This window comes from Solea senegalensis, linkage group LG11 (assembly GCF_019176455.1).
Source record: "Solea senegalensis isolate Sse05_10M linkage group LG11, IFAPA_SoseM_1, whole genome shotgun sequence".
NCBI lineage: Eukaryota > Metazoa > Chordata > Actinopteri > Pleuronectiformes > Soleidae > Solea > Solea senegalensis.
Genome location: NC_058031.1, coordinates 9040291 through 9049488, shown reverse-complemented (window position 1 = coordinate 9049488; position 9198 = coordinate 9040291). Strand labels below are relative to the sequence as shown.

The 9198-nt window shown below is 38.4% G+C and overlaps 1 protein-coding gene and 1 long non-coding RNA gene across 2 annotated transcripts; one reads left to right on the top strand and one right to left on the bottom strand.

Annotated features, from left to right (window-relative positions):
- The first annotated feature begins 1396 nt into the window (after nucleotides 1-1396).
- LOC122776968 lies at nucleotides 1397-5037 on the top strand. Its single transcript, XR_006361278.1, has 3 exons — nucleotides 1397-1469; nucleotides 1996-2048; nucleotides 4988-5037. It is a non-coding gene; the product is annotated as an uncharacterized LOC122776968 (long non-coding RNA).
- LOC122776965 (alpha-tocopherol transfer protein-like) lies at nucleotides 2619-7703 on the bottom strand. The gene is made up of 6 exons (XM_044037808.1): nucleotides 7527-7703; nucleotides 6448-6674; nucleotides 5405-5648; nucleotides 5023-5216; nucleotides 4688-4798; nucleotides 2619-4299 (listed from the first exon to the last, which is right to left on the bottom strand). Exons 2-6 carry the CDS (start codon nucleotides 6655-6657, stop codon nucleotides 4021-4023), a joined length of 1038 nt encoding a protein of 345 aa, XP_043893743.1. The 5' UTR covers nucleotides 6658-6674; nucleotides 7527-7703; the 3' UTR covers nucleotides 2619-4020.
- Between the last annotated feature and the right edge of the window lie 1495 nt (nucleotides 7704-9198).

Below are 9198 nucleotides of genomic sequence, written 5' to 3'. Positions count from 1 at the left end.
CCCTGTGTGAGCCAATCACAGTGCGCCTGTGGAGGTTCCCACTCCTCCGTGGGCTGGAGCCAACCAGACACTGCACAGATTCTACATCTTTTCTAATTTATTTATTTGTCTTGGGATCGAATTATATCTTGAAAGTCATATCGGTTTTGTTCGGATGCTCATCAGACCACCAGAGACCAGAGTTTTTCTTTAGACGGAAATCCCCCCAGATGTGTTTTAAGATGTTTAACCGTTTATGTGCACATAGATGCATCATTATCATCATCATCACTTGTATTATAGAAAACACTCAGATATATTCAGCTGTCCCTGCTAGTAATAAAATAAATACAGAAAATAAAGTGGTTTTAGCTTGGACAATTCAGTGAGCCATTGTTGTATAAATGATATGTATAATAAAATGACATAAAATGTAGGTTCAACAAAACAGAACACAGCATAATCCGTCCATTCATTGTCTCCCACTTTATCCTCCATATGACGGTTGTGGTGTCAGTCCCAGCTGACAGAGTGAAGAGGGGTTGCATCCTGGACAGGTCGCCAGTCCATCACAAAACACATAGAGACAAACAACCATTCAATCACAGACTCACACACACAAGCTATTTAGAGTGTCCAATTAATCTCAGCATGTGTTTGTATATGTGGGATGAAACCAGCAGACCTGGAAAAAAAAAACCCACACAGACAGAACATGCAAACTCCACACAGAAAGGCCCCAGACCGGGACACGAATCAGCAGCAACCTTCTTGCTGTGAGGCAACAGTGCTAACCACATGCACACTGTGTGTCTCCGGCCCAAACTACTTCCATGCCAAGTCCGACTCCAGTCCGTGTGTACATGCAGGGCTAATCGGACTATGAATCTAGCCTGACCCCACTGTGTCTTTTTGGAGTGTTTCTACCAGCTGTATTTCTGTATATTTTTTATATACACATAGGCTTAACTCTTGGAAGTAGAAGTGTTGGTATATTGATTAAAGATAAATGTGCCTCAGGAGCTGTAGACGTCCACATTATCTCCACAGCCACAGCAATATTGGAGGTTTAGATGGCAACATAAGCCCTTAGCCCTTTTGATGCCCATAGCAAGATTGCAATGTGTGGAATTCAAATTCATTCATTCATCTTTTACCACTTTAACCTCCACATGGCGCCCCATGCGGGTCACAGGGGGCGCTGGTGCCAATCCCAGCTGACATTGGGTGAAAGGCGGGGTATATCCTGGACAGGTCGCCTGTCCGTCACAAGGCCATTAATTCAAATCATTTACAAAAGAAATGTTTCAAATGTATGGTAAAATACAGGGAAAACAGCATTTTTATCCTGTCAGTCAAAAAAACATACCTCTTTATTTAGCTGTTCTTTCTCTCTCTCTTTTCTCCCTGAAGGCTTCAGCCTTTGATAAAATGAATTATTAGATGTAATCTGCCTGTTTCTGACATCTCCGCACACACCACAAGTGCAGGTAAGCTGAGCAAAAATCTTTCTTTCTTTCCAATGAGATAACAGCAACATAAATGAATGAATAAATAAATAAACAAAGTGTGCTTTCTGTCACATTACCATGTTTGTGGATTTCCTTTGTTTGAGGTTTCATTCATGCTCCTTGATGAAATGACAAGATGCTAATATGAGGGGCACTTAAAGACATCGCCTTTGATTCCTACACTCTGGTTTAATTGATTCACCAAGGGCCAATATTTGCAGATTAATCATAAATCAAAGTAATCATAATTTACAGCCTTCACAATGTAGCACTAGTGCAGTTAGTTTGCAGCCCCTACTCAGTATCTGTCGCAAGTGCATTTTCATAAAGTTTAGGTGCTCACATGAGGCAATAATGAACTGCTATGAACTCCATCACAGCTCACCACTGTCATGGAAACAGAAAACCAACTGTATCCAACAGTGTAGGCTGCACAAAGTTAAATTAGAGTCATACTCAATTGAGAGAAACAGAGGGAATTAATGAGTTTTGTGTTGCATTCCAGGTGGCAGTGATCCTGTTTTCAAACCACATGGCAAACCTATTTTAAACTTGAAAGTAAGACACAGCTTTTCTGTTTCTGAAATGCATAGTTTTACATTGACTTTAAGGATTTAGTGACAGTATTTTTAATTCTTTTTTAATTCACACAGGGTCACCTGAGCTCAGGGCCAATGAAAAGTGTTGGGACAAAATATTAACATTGTGTATCTCATCTCATCTCATATACTGCTCGACATAAATATCTCCCTTTGATTCTGATGAGGACTTGCAGTAATTGGAAATAATGGTACTTTTTTGTACTGATTTACATACAACTTATGATCGTTTTGTAATGATAAAGCAGCACATATAGGTACAAGTGGTATTTAAACTTTGCTCCATTTTCATAAGAAACAACCTTGAAATATTAAATTAAAGGGATAAAGGGACTGTTTTCCACAATAGCCCCGTTTTACTGAAGTGAATGCAGGACTGTTTTATACTGTGGTGTTACTACTTTAGCTCAAGTGACAAACAAATCTACTTTCTCTTTTTTGGGGAGCCATGAGCCCAGTTTGCTGTAATTATGTTGTAAAAATACCAGAGTCATCGCTATCTTCTGCCAAAACACAAACAAGACACCAGTGGCCTGCGTTTACTTTATTATCTACTGTCAACTATCAACGATAAATATCCTGCAATACAATTAAGCTTATTGTCTCACACACATGCTTAAAATAAAACTGTAAAAGACTGAACGTTATTAAAAGCTAGCTCCAGGCTACCACTTGAAAACAAACCCAACATTATTGCACATTTTTGTACATAGCCTGTTGTGAAATTTGGCAAACACATCTTTTTTCTACTTCCCATGTGATCCCCTGTAATTAGCAATGACCCCGTGTTAAGACTATGTGACCAACAACAGATGGAAAATGTAAAAATTGTAATAAAGGAAGGAAGAAAGAAAGAAAAAATACATGAGGCAGATTATCTGTTTTAACTGAAAATAATCCTCTCAGGAGATTCAAACTGGAGAAAATTAAACCGTCATTTTTTTTTTTAAAAAAGGCCCAAAATTGCTGTGTATGACACGACATTAGCATGTGATGTAAATGACATTATCCATTTCAACTAACTTACGAACAATCAAGTATATTTGCACTTATAAAAACAAGACCTGATGGCAATAAATGGGATTACTTTTTTGGTAACAAAAATACATAATTTATGATACATCCCAAGGAGAATCCACGGATTACAGTGGTTTAAGGCAATACATGACATTAGTACCTCCACTGAAACTGTGACTAACAGATCACTATTGGCTGGCGTGTGACTGATTTTTTTTTTATTCTTCCTCACTGGAAAATGTTACACAGTATGTTCACATTTTCCCATGTCTGCCCAAAAACAGTCATGAAACTCTTTTTGGTCCTTGTACTTACTGGCTATAAAGCGACCGTTTCCTAACGTCCTCCCAGTGGAAGAGATCGATGACAACAAGTTTTTAAGTGCCTAATTCCCTCTTTATGTTTCTCCAGACAGTGTTTTTGTGCTGAGCTTAGGTGAACAGCTAATAACACAAACAGGGAACTTGCTACAACAAAGACAATAACATCAGCAGATGGCCACTTTATTTGGCCAACAACTGCTGAGGCGTCATATTAGGTTTAACTAAATAAAGTAGTAGACCTGTGGCTTTTGTCCCACATCTCTTACATTGGAAGCACATTTTAAAAGGCATTCAAATGGCCAGAATGATCAGGAGGATTCTTTCAATATGGGCAACTGACCATTTGTACTGGACATAATAGAAATGAATTAATAGGGAACACAAATAATCTCTAAACATGCACCCGCTTATGTGAAAAGCCTCTCTGCCTGAGTCTGCAGCTGCCTTGGAATCAAGACTGAGTGTTGTGCTACATGTAAATTAGAGTAGACAAAGTAGTGCTGCTTTGTTAGTAAAATAAATCTTACACAAATTCGGCAACGCGCCCTGTAAATAGTCTGAACGCGTGTTTTTAATGAAACATGAAATGCATCAGTAACAGTAGTAAAGTTGTGATCGCAACCCCCTGAAGGTGTCATCGTCCTGCCCACTTGTCTGTTCTCCTTCAAACGGCATGGAGTCTGGGAGCAATACGCCCTCTAGTGGATCTGGCTGACAAAACTCCACAATGAACTCCTCTTCACAGTCCAGCAGCAGTCTGGACCATGCACTCATGTCTAGTTGGCCTGCAGTGCCGCCATACTCCTCTGGCAGGACCATTGCTGGGATGTTCCTGTGCAGAGAGCGAAGGTCCGAGCCATGGAGGACGTACTGTTCAAGAAGACAACAAACATACCAGTTTTATTATCTTAAGTGTTTGTAATCAATATTTAATTTGAATAGAAAATGTCACTCATACTGAAGATTACATGCTACAGATACTGTAGTTGCTGGTGAACACATTAGAGCACCAAGCAGCTAAAGAGATGGATGTTTGCATCAGGAGCAGGAGGAGCACAAGCCAAACTCTAAATGTTAATATTGTGCTGTACCCGTTGTAACTATATTAAAGTATACATGTTGTCTGTATCAGCTTGAGCCTTCCACTTTCACAGATAAAAAAAGGGCACACGCTTCAGATAAAAGTTACATACACCATACATAAAAGGGCCTTTGTTTATAACAAATTATTCAAATAATATGCAAGGACAACAGTTACCCTCTCTGCCATCTTCTCCTTTAGAAACGGCTTGATTATGGCAAATATGCCTTTGAAAATCCTGGGCTCGTTTATGATGTTAACGGCCTTGATTCTGATTGGAAACCCATCCTGTGAATAAGAAGAGAACCTGGGTTCATCTGGTCTTTGTCAAACGTTTCATGCAATGTGTGTGCCAGTGTAAACATTAAACACTGCCGTCAGGACAAGACTCAACAGGCAGTGCACAAAGACTAAGACAGAATAACATTTATCATTTTATCTATCAAACTGATTTTATTTATGTTGTTTTTCTTTCAGATAATACACACAATCTCCTATGTTAGAGTGCTTACCTGGAGGATGCTCACAACTTTTTTGGCAAGGAATGGGCCTGGATTGGATGCTTGTGACATACCCACACCAGTGTAGTCTGCTAAAATGACTATGCCGTTCACCTGTGTCTCCTCTGGCTGGATTAACTTCTCCAGGGTCAGATAAATGGCTCTTACATTGTCAACAAATGGATAATCATTTGGTTTCCATTTTCCTGTAAATAGAAAACTAAACTGAGTAATTGCAAAAAATGACTAAAGCAAATAAATGAACAATTATTCTTGCATAGGTTTAAATAAACACACAGATTGTAGGCAATGTGAGTAAAGTCATTATAAAATGGTCAAGTCATTGCAACACTGCTGAATTCTTTTTTGAACATTACATGCTGTAGATACAAACCTGGCCGGAGACAAAGGATGTATCGTCCGTTGGGGTCTGGCCGAGGCAGGACAGTGAGGAAGCCCAGGTCCAGGACGTGCTTTACCGTAGATGGCTTCAGGTCCTGGAACACCTCAGGCCAGGCTTTACGACCCGCTTGATAATTGAGCAGCAGCTGCAGGGCACGGTCGTAGTCAAACTTCCTGGCCCGCAGGAAGCGCAGGAGGAAGGCATCGTCTAGCCTTGTCCGGAGATTAGGCTGTTCCTGTAGAGTCAGGTGGGGGAAAAGGAACTTGTTGAATAGGGTTAGGGTTAGGTGGTGCATGTAATAAATCAACTGCAGAAATAGGAAGTCTTCATTAAAAAGTCTAGTCAATATAACTAAAAGCATTAAATCCAGACCAATACAGAGGAAAATGCAATTCTTTACTTTACAGTAAAAGTAACAATAAAGCAGTGTCGAACTACTCCACTGCCAATTAAAGTCCAGAATGATCTTACCGTCCATAAATTCTCATCTTTAATCTATATCTATGATATAATAATCAATATCAACCATCTACAATAATATTAATGGCACATTTGAGACTAAATATAGAAAATGTGTTTTAGTGGGATAATATTATATGTCAATGTCTGCATTCCTGTATCCCACCCACACAAATGTTGTCACTATTTTTGCCTGATGATTCTCAGAACTGCGTGGGTATGCTCAGGCTGAGTTTTCTCCTGTTAAATTAATTATTTTTCATTGGAGCATGTTTAGACGTTTTCATACTATTATGATTGGCACCTTGAATTTGGTTACATCATCACAAAACCCTGAACATCTTTGCAAGTCAAAGTAAACAAATTCTGACTAAAATTGTGAAATGCTCAAGTAAATGTTAATGTAATGTGCCCAACTAACTTTCAATGTACTTTGAAAAGTATTTTAGTAAATAGCAAATACCCATCACTGCCATTGGTGCTTTAAATGCTAGTCATAAACAGGTACAGTTGTCTTGAAAGCAGGATTGAGACTGTGTTTGTTTGAATGTAAATATAAGAGCCCAAAACAGAACCTTCAATATCATGTCTCTGAGAGCTTGAACATCCCGGAGACGCCATTCTGGTTTCTCCTGGAGCTCCTCTCGGGCTTTGGCCACCAGTTCAGGGGTCAGGTTGCAAGAGTAGATGGGAGGAGGAGGTCCAGGGAACCAGCTGTGTGCTGCAGCTACTGATGGGTCCACTGGAGGAGACCTGAGATCGATGGACTCATGCTGATCAGCCATGGACTGACTGTGAAGAGCTGTTCAGAGAAAAACACGTGTGAAATGTACACTTAGATTGACAAAACTAGATCTTAGATAAAAACAATAATATATAATATTATGCCAATCATTATTAGGGGCCGTATTGATATATTCTTTTAGCTTTCAAAATGCTTTTTGCTTTTGTCCGAAACCAAACACAGGGGATTGATTTATTTATTTATTTATTTATTTATTTATTTAAATAAAATTACTAAAGCACCCACCAACATTTTTTTCAGCTCTAGAGTACTTATTGGTATATATGTGCATATACACTGAAATGATGGCATGATGACATTGCCATGTTTATCCCATCATCTGACCAAAAATCACAAAACTACTTAAGTAAATGTACCTCAACAGTAAACTGCAAGTATTGGATTGTTTTTACTTATTAATAACAATTCATCAATGTAATATTTTTGTTAATAAGCAGATTAGTTGTTTGGTCCAAACAACGTCAGAAAGACTGCGGAAAATGTGCACTGTTCAGAATTATTATAGCACATTTGTTATCACATTTAAGAAGCTGAAAATCCATTAGAAACACACTCCAATTAATGGGTTATCAAAAATAGTTTGGGGGTATTTAATTCAGATAAAGCGTTGCTGCAGCTCTACTAGAAATCATTTCACTACGACAACGCTTGTATCCACAAATACTATTTTAACTGAACTGGTTCTATGTTGAAGGTAAAACGTCCCTGACGGGAAGAGTTAAATTTCCGTCTGTAAAACCACAAAAATGAACACGTCTCTGTTTGTGTTCACGCAGCAGCAGTGACTCACGGTCTGATCCAACAACTGCTGCGACAAAAATAAGGTCAGAATAAAGACTGAATACCAACCCGGCAATGCGCTTAACGTTAACGGTTAACCCTCTACGACATACGCGGGCGTCTCGTGTGAGCGTCCATGTGGAGATGCTTCAAAACCGTTCCAAAAAGAGATAAACGGAGACGCGGCAAGAAGAAATCCAAAGCGTCATTAACAAAAAATCTCCACCGTACTGTCACGAAAATCGTTTTCCGGGTTCAGAAAAGACGCTCTCTCATTGGGCCATTTGGAACACGTGATACACAGAGACGCCCTCACGCGCACTGTGTACGTCAAGCTGTACGTCATCGGATGTTGACAGCCATGCTGCCTTCACAGAAAAAAGCAAAAAGCCATGCTGCCTTCATGTTCCTCCATTAATTCACAAATGACTGACTAATGTTGCAGTTTTACACTTTTCCCTCTCTTACATCAACACATACCACACCTTTTCAGTGAATAACTGGCATAAATAGATCTTCTGCTCTTCTTCAGGTTATTATTACTTATTACGGATATTATTTAGGTTTGTATTAAGCACAGCACAACAAAACAAGTACATTTCAGGCCACATCAATGCTGACCAGGCTATAACTGACTGAGGTAAAACTACATTAGTAATATAAACAAAATGATTTTGTTTTTGTTTTGTTTTTTTCTGCATTGAGTGGAGGTATGAGCATCTCAAATCAATAGATGGCAGAGTTTGCCTGTGTCTTCGAAACCACAGTCACAGATCACTAAAGGCAAAAGTCAGGTACAGTATATTTGACACTTCCAAATGTAAAAAAAAGAAGATATATATATATATATATATATATATATATATATATATATATATATATATATATATATATATATATATATATATATAAATATATACATGTATAATCAATTTAATATAAATGTAACTGTTTGGTGTTGTTGCTTTGGAGAGGGAAATATGTATTTCCTCAGGGAGGACCTTTGACCTTTACTCATGTAAATCCACTGTTATGGTATGATAGTTTAGTCTGATTTCAGCTATTGTCTTAAAAATTCCCCAATGTTTATTACATTGCAACAAAGCAATAAGCTACTGTAAATGGTTTTGTTTGTTTTGTACATCTATTCTTTTGTTTGTTATTACAAATATCTAACCAGCCAATGACATGGCATCGATTCTATGCATTAAGGGTTCACATGGTCAAGATGACCTGCTGAGGTTCAAACTGAGCATCTAAATGGGAAGAAATTTTTATTTGACTGTATTTGAACATGGCATTGAGGCTAGTTTTCAGCAGTTGTACCACAGCAGGAGAATACCTCACAGGGTGCCACTCCTGCCTACTTTATAAGGTGTTATCTGCACCTAGTAAAGTGGCTGGTAAGTGTGTAAGTTGGAAAAACATCCATGCCATTGCTTTACTTTCTCTCTGTGTCTTGAATCAGTGTTTTGTATAATGATTTTATGACAGTTTATCAATCTGAAGCAACATGTTGCAATAGGCTATCAGAGAACAAGCAGCACTGCCACGTTGGAGCTATTTTTTTTCTCTCCAACATGTCTGATCTATACTTTCAGCTGTTGTACTTAATTGTTATACAAGCAAGTGCAATCTCATTCATTCTTCAACAATCTCATCTCCTCTGATTATTCGTGAGCATAAAGAAGGGTTTGCAGAAAAAGTAAAAATAGAGAATTGAAATTTATTAGTTCATGTT

Coding starts and splice junctions, on each gene's coding strand:
- LOC122776965 (XM_044037808.1), bottom strand. CDS start 6,657: ATGGCTGATCAGCATGAGTCCATCGATCTCAGGTCTCCTCCAGTGGAC. Junction 5,649..6,447: donor TCAGAGACATGATATTGAAG/GTTCTGTTTTGG, acceptor CTGACTCTACAG/GAACAGCCTAATCTCCGGAC. Junction 4,300..4,687: donor AGGAGAAGATGGCAGAGAGG/GTAACTGTTGTC, acceptor CTTCTTGAACAG/TACGTCCTCCATGGCTCGGA.